The sequence below is a fragment of the Gopherus evgoodei genome, chromosome 5 (genome assembly GCF_007399415.2).
Source record: "Gopherus evgoodei ecotype Sinaloan lineage chromosome 5, rGopEvg1_v1.p, whole genome shotgun sequence".
Lineage (NCBI taxonomy): Eukaryota > Metazoa > Chordata > Testudines > Testudinidae > Gopherus > Gopherus evgoodei.
Window position 1 is genome coordinate 82,544,906 of NC_044326.1, and position 18,124 is coordinate 82,563,029.

The following is an 18,124-nucleotide window of genomic DNA, read 5'->3' on the forward strand; positions in this document are numbered from 1 at the left end:
TGCCTTACAGATTTTAATTTAACTTTTGAGTAAGGCATATTAGAATAGAATAGAATCATAGAACTGGAAGGGACCTCGAGAGAGGTCATCTAGTCTAGTCCCCTGCGCTCAGGGCAGGACTAAGTATTATCTAGACCACTCTACAAGTGTTTGTCCAACCTGCTCTTAAAAATCCCCAGTGATGGAGATTCCACAACCTCCCTAGGCAATTTATTCCAGTGCTTAACCACCCTGACAGTTAGGAAGTTTTTCCTAATATCCAAACTAAACCGCCCTTGCTGCAATTTCAGCCCATTGCTTCTTACCCTATCCTCGGAGGTTAAGAAGAACATTTTTCTCCCTCCTCCTTGTAACTTTTTGTGTACTTGAAAACTGTTATCATGTCCCCTCTGTCTTTTCTCCACACTAAACAAACCCAATTTTTTCAAAGTGCTTCTTATTCATTGTTCAGAACTTTTTTTCTCTATCCAGGTTAGAGGCAAATCGTACTGCTGCTGGTGTGGGTGATATTTACAGACATGCTGGGATTCCGGAGCGTGCACAGCCTCCTGGTTTCCATGGTGAGATTTTTATAATACATAACACTTCTAATAGTGATGATGTAATCTTTTACCTAGCTGGGTTCAGATTTTGCCGTTAGCTCCATGCATCATCCTATGCAGTCATCTGATGGAAAGAGGCTGACCAAAATGTGAGGCCCTGAGAGGAGAGAGCATCCTCAAGGCTTTGAAAGGGGTGCAAGAAACTCCAGAGTTGAGTGGAGAGTGTTTATCATAGAATGTAAATGTAACCTTCTGTTCAATTTATAGGCTGATGGAAGCAGGCGGGAACAAAAATTCTGCGTTGATTGCAAAGAAAGCTCCAACAATGCCCAAGCCTCAATGGCATCCACCATGGAAACTGTACAGAGTAAGTTGGAAACATGCAACAAAATAAAAAGGAGTGTTAAATTTTCTATAGATATACCCAAGTCCATATTTTAAAATTTTACTTATCTTACTCCAAAAAGGAATTAGACAGTCAATGTAAAAATCAAACCTCTGTCTGAAATGTGAGTGTATCTCCTCTCTATTCTAGGTATCACCTGAAAAAGAAATTAGAGTAAACTGTTGAGGGTTTTTTCCATTTTGTTTACTATGTACATTTGGCAACATATTGTTTATAATTACTCATTTCCCCTTCTTGTTTTTGGGGGTCTTTCACTTAAACAGTGAATGAAAAGAAAGAGAGAGAGAAACTTAGAGTGACTCCTGGACAGATAAAATACCTGTGTGACCAGATTCCCAGGGGAGCCAGCCAAGGTCTCTCAATTAAGGTGAACTGCAGAGAATAGGGTAGACAACTCCGTAACTGTTGGCTATTTTAATACTTAGATTTACCAAGTCAGTACTAAACAGGATCTGTTGCACCTTATGGTCACTCAGAAGTCCAAACCACAGTTCCCTTAAAGTAACCGAGCTTCAGGCCTCCACCTAGTTACCCAAGTCAAATATGATTAAGATTAATGAAAATCTTATTCATCATATAAAATAAAAGGTTCTACCAATTCCAAAAGATTGGACACATTACCTTCCAGATTAATGAATATTCCAGATCTTACCCAAATACATGCTTATAGCCAATTCTTATTAACTAAACTAAAATTTATTAGGAAAGAGCGAGTATAGGTTAAAAGATCAGTATACATACAGACATTAGTCCAATTCTTGAGGTTCAGATACATAGCAGAGATGGGTTTCAGAGTGGTAGCTGTGTTAGTCTGTATCAGCAAAAACAACAAGGAGTCCTTGTGGCGTCTTAGAGACTAACAAATTTATTTGAGCATAAGCTTTCATGGGCTAGAACCCACAAAAGCTTATGCCCAAATAAATTTGTTAGTCTCTAAGGTGCCACAAGGACTCCTTGCTATAGCAGAGGTGGTGAGCTTTGTAGTTGCAAAGAGTTGTTTTAAAATTTAGTGTTAGTGCATAGGTTATAGTCCAATGTCCAATATCGTATTCAGGGTGTTTCCAGCTGAACTGGGACCTCAATCTTGCAATTCAAACTTCCCCTGATGAAGTTTAAGCAGATCTGAGATAAAAGGGATTGGGACCCAAGGATTTTTATACAATTTCAAGCCTTCTTTGACATGGCAGAGTCTCTCAGGGAAATATGTAAGTAGGACGACTTTAAAGTAGGTTCATCAGCCTACTTAGTTATACAAATTAACATAAGGCAATTGCCTGTTTGTCCACCATTCACAGGGATTTGCTGTACATTTAAAGAGAGATGATTGCAGTGATATCCTGTGTTTACAATTCATTTAAATGCTAGGATGTTCTTTTGATATCTTAATTACCAGAATACAGCATAGACAGGGACTGTTGATTACATTGTTGACCGTTACCCATATATATGTAAATACACAAAAACAGAAACATTATTTCCACATGTACCTCAAGTGTTGAATTTGAGTAATTTATCCTGCAGGATGTTTAACCCTTTCTGGTCATATGTCACAACCTGAAACTACTTTAATTTATTTTTTAAAATGGACTAGATTGCAAATAGGCAATCCTGCAATTGCTGTTCTAACAGTGTTAACAGATCATAATGAAATAAAAGCATTAATATAATTTTAAATACAAACACTATTGGAGAATTTTTCAATAAATCTGACCAGTTTTACCTAACATGAATGCTGTCTGAACACTATTGCATTATCTCATCATTTAGAACTGCTTAACTTGAATATGCGCGAGCTCAATCTAAATGTTGAATTAATATTAATTGTTGTCTTAATTTTATTCTCTCAGGTGATACCTTGGTGATTGAGAAATACTAATTGGTATCTGCATACCTTGTGAAATGAGTATATGGGAAAATAAGCATGAAGGGAATAATTCTAAAGGTATATGGTAGAAAAAACAAACTGAAAACAAAGAAACCCTCCCTTTAGATATACACATTACTTGAAGGAAAAGTTTACATAATATTAGGTTTCAGAGTAGCAGCCATGTTAGTCTGTGTCTGCAAAAAGAACAGGAGTCCTTGTGGCATCTTAGAGACTAACAAATTTATTTGAGCATAAGCTTTCATGGGCTTCAGCCCACTTCATCGTATGCATGTAGTGGAAAATACAGTAGGTAGATTATATATACACAAAGAACATGAAATGATGGGTGTTACCATACACACTGTAAGGAGAGTGATCAGTTAAGGTGAACTATTACCAGCAGGAGAGAAAAAGAACTGTTTGTAGTGGTAAGGAAAATGGCCCATTTCCAGCAACTGATAAGGAGACGTAAGGATCGTAGGGGAGGGCAGAGAATAAGCGTGGGGAAATAGTTTTATTTTGTGTATTGGCCCATCCACTCCCATTCTTTATTCTAGCCCAGTTTGATGGTGTCCAATTTGCAAATTAATTCCAATTCAGCAGTCTCTCCTTGGAGTGGGAGTGGATGGGCCATTACACAAAGTAAAAATATTTCCCCATGCTTATTCTTTTCCCTCCAGCACCATCACCATCTCCACCAGCTTTCCACTGGTGGTCTCCAGCTGCTTTAAGGCCACTTTGAACCATCGGGTCTTAGTGGACCAGAGGCCAGTGGTCAAGTCCTATCTATTATAAATATATGCTCTATTGCTATATAAGAGTAACATCTGCAATTATGTAATTCAATGAGAAATGTTTTCTTTAGAAGACATGGCCTAAAGCTGTGGTTATGGAAATGCAAATAAAGATAGCCTTTCAGTTATTTTTTTTCCTTCATGTTCATATAGCCTGCACTTTTACTGATTTTTTTTTTTAAACTGATTTTTAATGCTACTGTAACGTCCTTGACTGATTACCCTGGAAACTGAAGTTCCTGCTATTTATAGAACAGGTAGCACCTGGGCAAGGGTAATGTCATTTCGTCTCACCCGACAACTGAGAGACACAACCTTAGGGAGGGCGTATCACAGTCTACTTGCTTTGCTCTCCTGCTAGCTATCCTAGGGATTAGCTCTGCCAATGGGTACGCTCTCTTCCGGTGGTACCACTTCTGCTATCGTCTCCACTTGCAGACCAATGTCACCCCAGGAACCACAGCATCTTCATGAGTTGGCCCTCCGGCCATGGGTGGTATTGGTGGTTGGGATGGGTATCGCTGTCCATAGTCCAACTTCCCCAGTGGCAAATGGGGTGGACCCAGGCCCTCTCACTACTCCAGGTCCCAACCCAGGGACCTTGTAGATAGTGCAACAGGAGGCTGCTTCTTTATCTTCTCGCTGTCCTGCTACAGTTCCCTGGGTCACTTCCCCATGGCCTCGATACTTTCTTCACACTTGCCTTGGGCCTTCAGCTGTCCAGTCGCAGCAGCCAGCCAGGAGCTGCTCCTTGCTCCCCAGTCCCTGCCACCAGTACTCCAGCTCTCTCAGCCTGCTAGGGGGACAGTCCTCGCTTCTGACTGTCCCTGCAGCTCCTTTTATGTAAGCTTGCTGGGCCCTGATTGGCTGCTCCTTGCAGCCTCTCTCCCATTGTCTGTTTCCCTTGCAGCCTCCCTAGGCTGCTTGGAAGACTCACCTCCACTTCTCCTCTCTAGGGTAGGGTATAGTTAATCCCTTCCACACCTGCGTGGGGTGGACACCCCATCACACACCCTTTCTCTCAAGCCTGCAGCCCTCGGGGTGGGGTATGGATACCTCTGGCCCTGTAGCTACCTAACTTGTGCCTGCAGATCATCCTTCACTTTTTTTGTTTCCCTCAACTGGAAGCACACATTTTTCTGGTCCTTCATAACATACTTGAGCCATTGGCTTTGGAACACTAAGTTTCCTTCTGCTGTTTGCAAGGCCTTCTCAGCAGCTGCCAGTTTCTCCTGAAGCTCCTTTATTTGCCCTGCAGGGTCCTTCAACCCCCCTTCATTCAGGGTTGGTGTCCCCACAGTATCCTTCTGTGCCACTACGCTACAGCTCTCTCTGCCTACTGTCACTTCTCCTTGAGCTCCTAGCTGCCCACTGACTGACTCTGTCTCTACAGATCCTTTTATGTGAGTCCATTGGACCTCAAATGGCTACTCCTTGCAGCCACTGGCCATTGGCTGTTTCCCTTGTAGCCTCTATAGGCCCCTTAAAGGACTCATTTCCACTCTAGGGCAGAACACAGTTACTCTTCCCCACCTGTGTGGGGTGGATACACTCCATCACAAACAGGATGGTAATTCATTCTCAGTTTATCAACTCAATTGGTGCATCAGCCCAACAAGCTTGGTGATAGATTGTATTTTTTAATGTGGGCACACCTATCTGGGGAGAACTGGACTGAAATTGCCAGATTAACTTTCCAGCTATAATGGTCAGTCAGCTGATGGTAACCTCTTTCTGTAAATGTTGTTGAATGAGTACAGGCAGTTCATGTACAACTGTATGGGGATATAGAAGAGAGGCAGCCAAGACATGGTCCTTTCCTGAGGAATCTAAATGGTGATCTACAATCATTTCTGACCTGATACAGATTTGTATCAGTGACTTATGGGTGAAGGTTTCTTTCCCACTACAAATCCCCTGTGCTATCCAGTTTCTCATATTTTGACACTTAAGTGTCCATTCTTCTTCTTCTGAAAATATTGCTGCTTTTTCAATAAATATTTAACTTAATTTTCCTAATTGAATTTTAGATCTCCAATTTTATTGTGAAGCATTCTATTTCTTGGGCTAACATTGATGAAATTCAGAAGTAGAGTTAACAATTATGTCAACAAATGTACATTTATTTTGATTCAGAAGGCTTTTATTACTATTTCTAAAGGTTATCAGTGGACACCTGGGTTGGGTGAGATGTATTGCAGTTGAACCAGGAAATCAGTGGTTTGTTACTGGCTCCGCTGACAGAACTATAAAGGTAATGAATGGAGGGAAGGATTGGCAAATTATGATCCCAGTTTAACTTTACTTTTTCACTTGCTTCTTAAATGTTTCCAGCTGTTGGAATGATTTCTTGTCTGTCGTGCACAGAACAGTCAGCTATAAAATACATTTCTTTCACTATCCGGCCACTCATCTTCTGGAGGAGTACTTTCTTTGAGATCTGATTTAAAAAGTTAGGATTAGCATTAATATTGACACCTATAGACCATTGATATTCCGAGCTCAGTGATTCGGGAGCCAAATTAGCGATCAGCATTACCCAACAGAGCCACTGCATGTGAATTTGTTCCATTATATATATTGTGTGTGTATATAAATAATTTATACATTTTCAGCAAAATACTGACTAAATTTTAATGTATCAACAGCAATTGGTTAATAACAGTAAAAGTATCCTAATTGGTTGCTGAGGTGTTCATGTCACATTCCCTGTCAGTACCTGGCTGGGCCAGGGAAGCCAATGATCCAACTAGTGGACCAAATTTGATGATGGATGCTGGTCATGTGCCAGCTGAGGCATGTTGCACATATACTAAGAAGAATAATTAAATCACACGGTGTTTTAATATTGTATACGGCAAAGAACCATAGGAGATGCATTAAAGAGCCTCTTGTGGCTCATGAGCCTCAGTCTTGAGTATCATCGCTCTAGATCCTATGATGCTAATGAAATAAAAGTCTATATGCTAACTTAGTTCTTAAACCTTAATTATGCATGATAGATTTGTGTAGGGTATATTGATATCTGGTTAACTTACAAATATTTATATATATATATATATATATCAATACAGATCTGGGACCTTGCTAGTGGCAATTAAAATTGTCTTTGACGGGGCACATTAGTACTGTACGAGGATTGATAGTAAGCGGAAGAAGTCCATACCTCTTCTCTTGTGGAGAAGATAAACAGGTGAAGTGCTGGGATCTCGAATATAATAAGGTAAGTTTAGACTTCTTTGGTCAAGGCAATGAATGAAAGATTGCCCTTTTAAATATCCAGTTAACTAAAGTCTATTAATCCATCTAGGTTATTAGGCATTACCACGGTCACCTAAGTGCAGTCTATGGTTTGGACTTGCACCCGACAATAGATGTGCTGGTAACGTGTAGCAGAGATTCAACTGCACGAGTAAGTAGAACAGTGAGATTTAACTTTGTTACATGTCCACTTTTATAATTAAAAAACCTGTAAGCATACAAAAATTAAAACATAAATAGGCAACTTGTATTATCTACATTCACTCTTTTACCAAAAAGTATGGCATTTTTGTGCCTTCATTTATTGCATTAAGTGCCTGCCTAGTGAAAATCACAAGTTGAAGGTCAACATATTTGGGCTCTGACAGTCCAGTGATTGAGCAAAAATTCCAGTATTGAGAGCTCTCCACCAAGAGCACTCTGTCTCCAGTTTCCAGACATTTAAATCTAGGAAATATTAACTCTTGAGCTCTTCTGCTAATTTCAAGTCCTGCAATGGCTCATGGAGAGAGGGATTGTTTTGATAATCAGTATCCAAATCATGTTGGTTTATAGATTAAAATTGAAGCTTCGAGTTGTGCTCAACAGTGTATAGAGGGCTAGTGGATTCTTATATATTATTTACACCTTAGGCCACTAATGAAGATTTAGACAGTTAAGAACCGTTAGTCATTAAAGTTTCTTGGGCTGAGAGAGTAGTACAGCTTTATGGTGACTGGTTTTAAATAAAGTTGTCCTGATTCCTTAGAATACATTAAATGGCAGCTTTTCCATGTTTTTCTCCAGCTTGCACAGTTCTCTGATTAAGTCAAAAGTATGGTAGTTTCATTTGTCAGGATTGTGACATGTAATCCATGCAGTCAGTGGTAGGACCTAAAAAAGAATTAATATACGTTGTCTTGACTAATTGAATTTACTGTGCTGTCATAGATTTGGGATGTGAGGACAAAAGCCAGCGTGCATACATTAGCGGGACACACAAATGCAGTAGCAACAGTGAAGTGTCAAGCTGCAGAACCACAGATTATTACAGGTATGGTATATGTTGTTTCCCAAACTGAATTACTCAAAACCAGCTAACTGTGCATGTAACTAGTCTGTATAAGCACACGTTCCTATCATTGTTACCTTCATTGATTAATGTTTGTGCCATGCTGTGGTCTGTTTGGAGCTAATGTAATACAAATAATAATACAAAAGAACTGCAACATTAATGCAGAAATAAGGTTATGTGTTTAACTACAAGTGAGGTAATGCAGAAGTAAGGTTCTGATAGTAACACTGCACATATACAGTATTTCCAATTACTAGTTGGCCAACTAGTAATGTGCCTAATTATATGTAGTGTGTATTGTTCAATTAAAACTTTATTTTCTGCATTTCTGGACTCTCCTTGTGCTTAAATATTCTTAACTTTTTTTTCACTTAATATGTAAAATGATGTTTGAGTGGTTCTTCATGTCCATGTCCATGAAATCACTCAAGGGGGAGAGTCAATGTAAGTGTATAAATAATAAGAGGAACTACAAACAAAATTAAAGGGAATAATTTCAGATTATAATTTTTACACTTAACTGTACAGTGTCAATCCCAGTATATCAAAAGCCATATATGGTAAAAATCCAACTTAGTTGCATGACGACAACTTGCATTCCTTTTAGTTTCAGACTAGATAAAATAATCTTCATTCCTACTCTTAAACATTTATAATGTTGATGCAGACTGTTAAAAGCCAATATGTTTTACTTCAGAGGTGGTTGTATATCAGTAGTTACTAAAGATCACCTGTTCTAATTAGTATTGAGTCCTGTGGCACCTTATAGACTAACAGACTATTGGAGTATGAGCTTCGTGGGTGAATACCCCCTTCGTCGGAGGCATGTAGTGGAAGTTTTCCAGGGGCATGAAGTTGATGGATTTCCACTCCATACGGCTAAAATGCAGTGCCTTGCATGGTGTTAAGTATCAGAGGGGTAGCCATGTTAGTCCTGGGTCTGTAAAAGCAGCAAAGGAGTCCTGTGGCACCTTATAGACTAACAGATGTATTGGAGCATGCCCCTGGAATTCCCACTTCGTTGGATGCATGTAGTGGATAGTCACCCACGAAAGCTCATGCTCCAATACTTCTGTTAGTCTATAAGGTGTCACGGACTCTTTGCTGCTTTTACAGATTCAGACTACACGACTACTCCTCTGATTCTAGTTAGTATGCTTTTCAAGCACTTTAGGATGAAAGGTCTTGTTTTAATTTATTAGCAACTTCTGTATATCAGATTTGGTTTTCCAAACAAAAGTTGGTAGTGTTTTATAGTATATACCATTGTCTTTTTTTTTTTTTTTTTTATCACAGGAAGCCATGATACCACAATACGACTGTGGGACTTAGTGGCAGGAAAAAACTCGTGTCACTTTGACAATCACAAGAAATCAGTAAGAGCAGTTGTATTGCATCCAAGACAGTAAGTTTTCCTTGTTCCTTTAGCCCTTCACAGTTTGTAATGTGCAGGAGAAGCAAGCTAACATTAGATATCTTGTAGAACATTAGTTTTATGTGTACCACCCAGTCTAGCAAATAGTTCAAAAATATGTACTCAACAGGAAACAATTGCAATTAAGGTATCTGAGAAGCAGTTGTTAACAACACCGATTCAACTCCACTGAGGTTAGCATTATTGTGGAGCGCTAGTGTAGATTCTTAAGCACCAGCGTTAGATGACGCTGTACTTACAACCAGTGGCACCAGGACTCCCAATATTGATGGAGCTGACTCTTTCTTACAAGAAAATGAGAAGGTTTTACAAATTTTCTTTGGTACGCAACCCCTGAGTTGAGAGTAGTTAATACCATGGTGATGGGCTGTAAGGTTTAGTATCCTGTCTCTGCATTTACCAATATCAGATGCTTCTAAGGCAGGTGCAAAAAAAGCCCTGTAATAGGTAGTGAAGGAATAATCTGCCATTAGAAAATTTCTTCCTAATCTCCCTCAGTTAGAAGTGGCTTACGAATTGAAGCATAATTCCAATAAAGATTCCTAGGATACCTACCCTATTAATGATCTAGAAAAGAATGACACATGATTATGATATGGCTGCATCTGATTCCTTTAATTTCAGTCTCCTGATTACAAAACTTCACAGTCTGCGTGAAGTGAATTGGTTCCAGTTCAGCTCTGGTACTGAACATTTTACAGAGCCACCTCTCTGTTACCATTCTTAGCAGTCTGAGCAGAGAACTAAAGATGTCTTGAACACAGAGACTGAACCACCCTCTCGCACGTAGAGAGCTTATGTTTGTTTGTGTCTTGTGGGATAGAAACTTCATCACAGGCCTTGTCAGTTGTGTACCTTTCACAAACTCTAAATTTACTGAATCTATCCTATCCTTTATCTGGATTAATTGACCAGTAACCCCTGTTTCTGAACTGCTTTGAGGATATCTGATTAAAATATTCTAAGATGCTTTTAAACTTGCTGCCCAGGTCAATATGTGAAGGCTCATTTGAAATGAGTGAATTAAGTTATTTAAGGGAGAGTCAGCTATTCATACAAATTAGCTTTGGAAGTTAACTGTTTCTCTTTAGAGGTGCCTTACACATTGTTTCATAGATTTAGAATGACCATTTTGGCAGTTTTTCTTGGTCTTTATATTCTCAACAAGGAAATCTGAAAAAGTGTTCTTATCCAGTAATGTATGATATCTTTTGAAATGCTGTGTCTGTTGCATGAGTATTGCTAAAATAAAAATGCAAGCCATTTTAAATTTGGGACACTGTAAAAGCTAATGTTCATGTGTTCTTATTGAGAATTACTATTTCTTGAAACTTTTATTATCTTCATTACACCATTAATTCATACTTGAAAACAAAACAACAATACCTTCCATAGGTTGTGTGGTTATGTAATCAAATTAATAAAATGAAAACAATTGTAATGAAACATAGCAGAATTACATAACTAACATTTGCATTATAAGAAAGTAAAGTATATAAATAAAGTAATGTATATAAATATAAAAGATTGTTTTTATAAACTGGCTATTTTGGAAAAATGGTAATTTAGTGATAAAGTAATTTTGAAAATAACATTCAGCATCTGCCATATAGCTTTAGGAGTGATGTGCCACAATGAAATGAATTTTTAATAAAATGATATGATGTAATAATTTTTTAACTTTCCTTTACCGTGCTAATCTTATTCCAGTTATACATTTGCATCTGGTTCTCCAGATACATTAAACAGTGGAAATTCCCAGATGGAAACTTCATTCAAAACCTTTCTGGTCATAATGCTATTATCAATACATTGGCTGTGAATTCTGATGAGTGTTTGGTATCAGGAGGTAAATTTAAACATCTTGATTTTTTAATGTGTATGCATTTAAGTCTAAATCCTTCGCCAAAGACGCAGCTTAAGTAAGTGGGCTAATTAGCACCTGGAGAGCAAGAGGAGGTGTCCATGTCCCCTCTCTCACTCTCCACTTGCTGCTGTGGAGTGGCTGCAGAGTCACTCTGTGGACCCTACTGTACTCTTGAGCCTGAAGCAGCCATTGCCTTTTTAATATGTTGTCTTTAGGTATGGGTTGGATTAGGCAAATCTATATAGCAGTAGATCTCCCTGGCCTACTTCTGCCTCACTCCTACCCACCTGATGCATGGTGGTGCACATGGAGCAGAGGTCTGCAACACAAGGTACATGCATCCCTGCGAAGCCCACCAGATCCTAACCCCTCACTTCATGTGCAGCAGAAGAGCATTGGTTCTGTTTCTGAAAGCCCGTTGCATATCTTAAATATCATGGTGATAATGAAAGCTGGATAGATAGTATTTGCCCCTTAATGAATACACTACAGTCTACTTGGCTCAGCCTCATGTATCAAAGTTTGTCTTACTCAATATATAGATGTGTGCATATATTTTAAACTGAAGAAAGTAAACACATTGCTGTGTTAAAATTCCGCTATTTGTTTCTTCATACATTGAATCCATCTACCTTTGGAAATTTTACAAATAGTGTATATTATTTAATTAAATGCTGAATACTTCCTACCTAAATCTTACTAGTTAATTTATTAGAACATTGAATAGCTCAAGTACTTAGTGTAATAATTTTGATGAAAATACATACTATCAAAGCAATACATTGTGTGTGTGTGTATATATTTTTGTCAATAAATAGACATGACTGAATAAATAATCAGGGTAGCTCCTAGAGGTCCCAACTGAGATCAGGGCCCCATTCTGCAAGGTACAGTACAAACATAGTGAGAGGGTAGTGTATGACTTTATAAAGCTAACAGTCTAAATAGATGAGACAGACAAAGGGTGGGCTAAGGGAAGTACTATCTTCTGTTTGCAGACAGAGAACTGAATGTTGTCTTGCCCAGGATCACATAAGGAGCCAGAAGCAAAGTAGGAAATTCAGATCTGCAGAGTCCCAGTCCAGTGCCTTAACTACAAGACCAACTTTCTTTTCACTTCACTTTTTACTCCTGCTAGCACTGAAGAACCAACACAGCTATGGGAGAGTGAACTGAGATTCTATTCTAGTTTATGCACTACTCACAGAATTATTAACTAAGTTACAATTGCAGGGGAAAATTCTGCCTTTGGTTTCACTTGGGCAATCCTGTTGTACGCTTGCCACAACTTCATCCTTAAAGGAAGGAAAGCTGCATTTTCTGGCTCAGGCATGATTTGTGAACTAATTCTACTCTTGGTTGCAAGTGTACAACTTCAAAGAAACTGATACTGAAATAAGATACATTAATGTTTATAAGTCTTACTTTAGAAAAGACTCTTCCTGAAATGTCTGGATTCCATATCTGGCGGGCATTAGTGGTCAAATTAAGCTCTGGTTTGACTAGGTGACACATCATAACTGAAACATTCTTTGATAATGGGTCTTTCCAAACGTGGTCACTGATCGATGGAACTACACTTAAACTGATGCTGCTGGCAGTGATATTGGCTCTAGTTTAGTCTGAAAGACCTTCTGTAAACTTTAAACTTCTGGCAAGGTCATAAATCCTGTAGTGTTTCTAATTAAGTCATAATTGAATATAGAAATACCATCCTGTTTGTAATGCAATATGCTACCAAGTGGGGAATTGGAGTTCAAGATTCCAGCACCGTCTATCTGTTCCCAGACAGACTAGGGAAAACTTAGATGAACTCTAGAGTGAGTTGCATCCCTTCCTCTTCATTGGGGAGGGAACAAAGGAAGCCAAAAGGAAATGGGGGACCCATTGAGGTGCAATAAACTACTCTAAGTGAGTGTTTTAGCTAACCAGTTCAAGCCAGTGGATTCATCATGCATTAGTCAGAAGTTCAGAGTGCTATTCTGACAGGGTGACAGAAATGGATTGATTGAAATACTGATTTTTCACTTTTTTCAGCTGATAATGGCACTATGCATCTTTGGGACTGGAGAACTGGGTATAATTTCCAGAGAGTACATGCAGCTGTACAGCCTGGTTCTTGGACAGTGAATCCGGAATATTTGCTTGTGCATTTGACCAGTCGGAAAGCAGATTGCTCACTGCTGAAGCTGATAAAACCATAAAAGTGTACAGAGAAGATGATACTGCGGTATGCTGAAGTGTCTTAATTGCATTTTCCTGAAGTCCACAGTTTCAAGACAAAATTAATATAAAGCATTAAATTAACGGTCAGGTTTTCTGCAGAACTGTTTAATTCAGGTTAAGGTTGCAACATTTATATTCAAGAGGAAAAATAGTAGTGTCTAATAATATGTGGACAGTGGCTAGCTTCTGCACTAGTGATTACCCGTTAAGTGTAGTATAGCAAGCCTGTCTAAAGGAGATCCATCTATTCAAATACAGAACTCCCCTTGTGATGCAATCTGGGGATATCTCATTACAAAAAGAATGTGCATTGCAAATTGAGGCCGATATAGTGGTGTACCTCATTGTAATCTTCAAGACAGAGATGCAGTTTAAAATGGGTATATATTAATCTTTATGTGATTCCTATAGAATAGTTTTAAGGCAAGCAGACAAGAATCTAGTGTATACAGCTTATTTTCGAAATGCTACACTGGGTTAAAAACTGAGTACATCAAGGAATGGGATCAGTTACTGTATAGTCACTATATAATAAGTGTGTGTAATACATGGATTCTAAAAATAATTTTTGGACTTTCTGGTCCACTGGGCACTACTATAATACAAATATAATAGATATGAATTAGGGTTATATAATGTTACTTTGCACTTACATAGTGCCCTCCATCTGAGGATTTTAAGAGTGCTTCACAAATAATGAATTAGCACCTCCATATCTCTTGTAGGTACTGTTTTTTCCCACTTGGGGGGAAAAGAGGCACAGGGTTTAAAGAACTTGCCCATGGTCACATACGTATCAGTAGCAAGAACTGAGTAGAGCCCAGCTCTGCTGGCTCCCAGTCCTGTGCCCTGATCCCCAGAACATTGTTGTAAACCTGTCATTGACCTCTCATGATCTTGTTCTCCTATCCAAAAAATTCACAAAAAACACGATTCGTCCAGGACTTCTAATGGTGGGAGAGGGAGGAGGAACAAAGTTAACGAGTATGTGAAGCCACTAAGCATTCTTAAGTAAAATTCTAACTAAGCAAATACATAAACTGTTCAGTATTATATATATAGAATGTAGTGTTCCTATGAAATTTATAGTATTTAATGTGTAACTGATCTTTAAACCATGAACTAATTATAGCTTAGTTTACAGTTAAAAATAATTTTACTACAATTTCAGTCTTTATTTTTTACTTTCTCTTCCCCTCAGACTGAAGAAACTCATCCTGTCAGCTGGAAACCAGAAATTATCAAGAGAAAGCGATTTTAATGAGGCAACATCTGCATAGTTATGCTTTCATTTTGTTTTGGCTTTCCTTGAGAGCATTATGTTCTGTATAGAACTGCAGAGCTGGAACTCAGCTAAAGTCATTGCTGTTTCACCTTGTTTTGCAATAAATTTTGTTTCTGTTTGGGGTTTTTTTTGTTTTTGTTTGGGTTTTTTTGGAATAATAGTAATCCCAGGAAACCAGCTGCAGCTGTTAACTATTTGACTTTGTTGAGCATGTATAGTTCATGAATAGGATAGACGTGCAGGTGGTAATTTTATTATATATTCATTGTGTGAAAGCTCTGAAGATATTTTGTTGAGCCAGTGTTTCTGGAAGACTCTTGTCATTAGTTCTTGGAGACAAAACAAGTTCTTGGAGTCAAACATTCTATAGGATTTTTTTTAGAGAATGAAATTTTTAGATTTTAGAGCAGTATTGTTTGCCCCTTATTACTGTTAAATTACTCTATCACTGAACAATAAAACCATCAATGAGGAGGCAAGACTGTGTGACAATTATGAGCTTTGCTTCATGAATGTGAGCCACTGAGCATTGCCAGAAATTATACTATTTGGTGAAACTGAGTTAAAGTCAATTTTTTTTTTTCCCATTAGAAAAACTTTACCTTGTACCTAAAATTTGGGTAGTAAGTGTGAAAGTAAAATCTGTTTGGACCATTACAGTGAATATTTATAGTTATATTTGAAAGTGTCATTGTCAAGATGTTCAGGACCAAATGACTTGGTCTTGTTTAATTATATTTTGTCTTTGTCAGTTATCAAAATCATACATGAATCATCTTTTATAAAACTTTTTTAAACTGTTCTTTTGGTGCTAAAACTCTTCTGAATTAGATTTGGAGACTGTAAATCATATCTTAATGTTACAGCTTACCACTGCATTATTGAGAGATTTGTAATATTTGAAAAATAACTTAGTATTCATGAAAGGTGATGAATTAGTAACCCTAGAAAGGCAAATCTTTCATCTGTTTATAGAACATGCAAGTGATGGACAGCAGAAGTGCAAGCGAATTTGTATTTTGTCAGTGAGCTCAGTCCTGTTTTGAAATACATTCTCCCTATACGAAATTATTTGTAATTGACCCTGACCTTGGCCTCAATCCTTGGTTTTCCAGATGATACTGTTAACAAAGACAGTTGTGATGGTGGTTTTCATATTGTGAATATGTACCTGTCCATTAAGAACTTTGCTATGGCCACTAGTTGGATATTAACAACTTCTAGTTGCTGCCAACCTGGCTTTGATATTCAAAGCCGTGAACTATTGGTGGGAGAACTGCCAGTTCCCGGAGCCCTCTGTTTCAGATAATTTTTAGTTTTGGGTCTTTTGTAATGCAAGTATGTATGTTAATATTATAAGAATAGTTAAACATTATTTAATGCCGTCTACAAGATTTTAGAAGGAACACAGTCTAGTATACATCCTTTGTTGAATACTATATTTAAAAATAATAGATTGGATAGTGTCCTTTTAAAACAATGCATGCAGCTTAAAACAGTTGCAGTTTGGTTTAAGACTATTACCTAAAGTGTTATGTCCACAATGTTTTAAACGTATAATTGCAATGATTTTGTTCAGTTGCTATACATCAAGTTTTACTGCCTTTCAGGTCAAGATATTTCAAGGTATGAAAGAAAAAATAGTTGGGAGAGAGAAGTAGCATTTTCACAATTCTTCAAAAGAAGACATGTTTAAAAGCAAAAAATCTGAAATACTGTCAATATTAAATTTTGGGTTAAAGCTGCTTTGAAAATATATGAGCATCTAACTTTTAAAGGGATGCTTCTAAATAATCTTTGAAATTTGTCTAACTTTTTTAAAAAATGCAACTTTTGATAGAACATCCTGAATCTTAAAAACAAAACAAAAGAAGTCTCACCCTCTTTTTCCCATCTTCACTTTTCTGCACACACCTTCCCTGCAGCCTCTTTTCTGTGCTATTTGTTTTGTTGCTGATACTGGTAAACACTCCTTGCAGAGCTTGGGGAAGGGTGTGTATGTGAACTCCCCTCAGAGCAGTGCCTGAGCAGTCGTTTCATGCTAGTATGTAGTGAGGAAATACATTATACCATCAACAAATCATAAATTTGATTATACAGATAATTTGGGTCCTTGTAAAATATATGTGAGTATATTAATATGTAAAAAGATTACATACAGGTAAGTTTTATAAACATTTTCATTATTTAAATATACTTCAAGTGGAATCCTGACTTAAAAAGTTAAGTAATCAGCAAAGATTCAGATGCATGTTGCTGTTGGTCAAAATTACTAACAGTCAGGGTAGTAGGTGCCAAACTATTTAAGTCAATATTATTTCATGAGTATTGAAGTTGTGGCACTCTCAAGAACAGCTGTCAGCCATTGTAACCTCAGTTATACGGAAAATGTGTTGTATTCTTGTGCATTGTATTTCTGTAAATGTATTATGACCACAAACTCTTTTGCATCCCTGAAATTCACAAGTTTGGCATCATGTGTTGCAAAATATTCAGGTTGGGAACAAAGCCCTCTTTAGAGAAAAGGAGTAGAGAGAAGTAATTTTTCCCAAGAAAATCTTAGGTTACTGTTGAAACACCTTAGTCTCCTTTATCAGGATACATACATTTGAAGTGAAAAGGTGAAAAATAAGAGACTTAGGCTCATGACTCCTGCCTGTCCTTCTGGGTTAGCTCCTTCTTCCTTCCCTTAACAGCTTCTGCCATTGCACTGCTGTACTACTTTGTGAAGATGGATGAATAATCCACTGCAGAACCTGTGCTTCTCATATGCAGTTTGGCAGGACACCGGTGTCATGGTGAGGCAGCACCAAAAATTTAAGGTCATAATCTCTTTGCAGCAGTGCATGTACATAATTCTCATTAACGCACATGGATTTGGTTTGCAAATTAAACGTATGTAGTCATACTGTTCAGCTTTATAGTTTTCCTTTCTGCTTCTGTAGTACACTGTCCTAGTACTAACTCAGCTCTCCTTGCTTTCTTATCATTGTGACATGTTAAATTTCTTACCAGCAGTTTCAATTTTTCTATTAGTTTTTTCAGTAATGTAAATTATCATTACACCTGATTTGCATTCTAATTAATTCTAATTAATTAGCTATAATACACCAAGTGCAGATTAATTCATTTTTAAATGTTCCTCTATTGAAAGGTTAGTTTAATAAGTAGCTATAGACAATTGTAATGTTCTTCCCTATAGAGGTACAGTGAGCATCTTCGTCTTTTTCTTGTACATCTAAATAAATCATAAGATAATAGGGCAATACAAAAGGATAAGGCTCATAGCTTAACTTCCATGTTGCTGGAAAGTATCACGCAACAATTTGTTATAGTACTTTTGGACTGGAATCTAATCTGATACATGGATAATTATTGCCAAGTATC

At 37.7% G+C, this 18,124-nt stretch overlaps 1 protein-coding gene across 1 annotated transcript in view; it reads left to right on the plus strand.

Moving 5' to 3' along the window:
- The window catches only part of PLRG1 (pleiotropic regulator 1), a 28,499-nt gene extending 11,985 nt beyond the window's left edge, over positions 1–16,514 (plus strand). The window contains 13 exon segments of the mRNA XM_030565070.1: positions 472–621; positions 810–909; positions 5,771–5,863; positions 6,684–6,702; positions 6,705–6,832; positions 6,920–7,021; positions 7,801–7,903; positions 9,221–9,329; positions 11,070–11,095; positions 11,098–11,208; positions 13,264–13,341; positions 13,344–13,456; positions 14,654–16,514. Of these exon segments, the coding sequence (XP_030420930.1) occupies positions 472–621; positions 810–909; positions 5,771–5,863; positions 6,684–6,702; positions 6,705–6,832; positions 6,920–7,021; positions 7,801–7,903; positions 9,221–9,329; positions 11,070–11,095; positions 11,098–11,208; positions 13,264–13,341; positions 13,344–13,456; positions 14,654–14,713 (1,192 nt within the window). The 3' untranslated portion in view covers positions 14,714–16,514.
- The last annotated feature ends 1,610 nt before the right edge of the window (positions 16,515–18,124 follow it).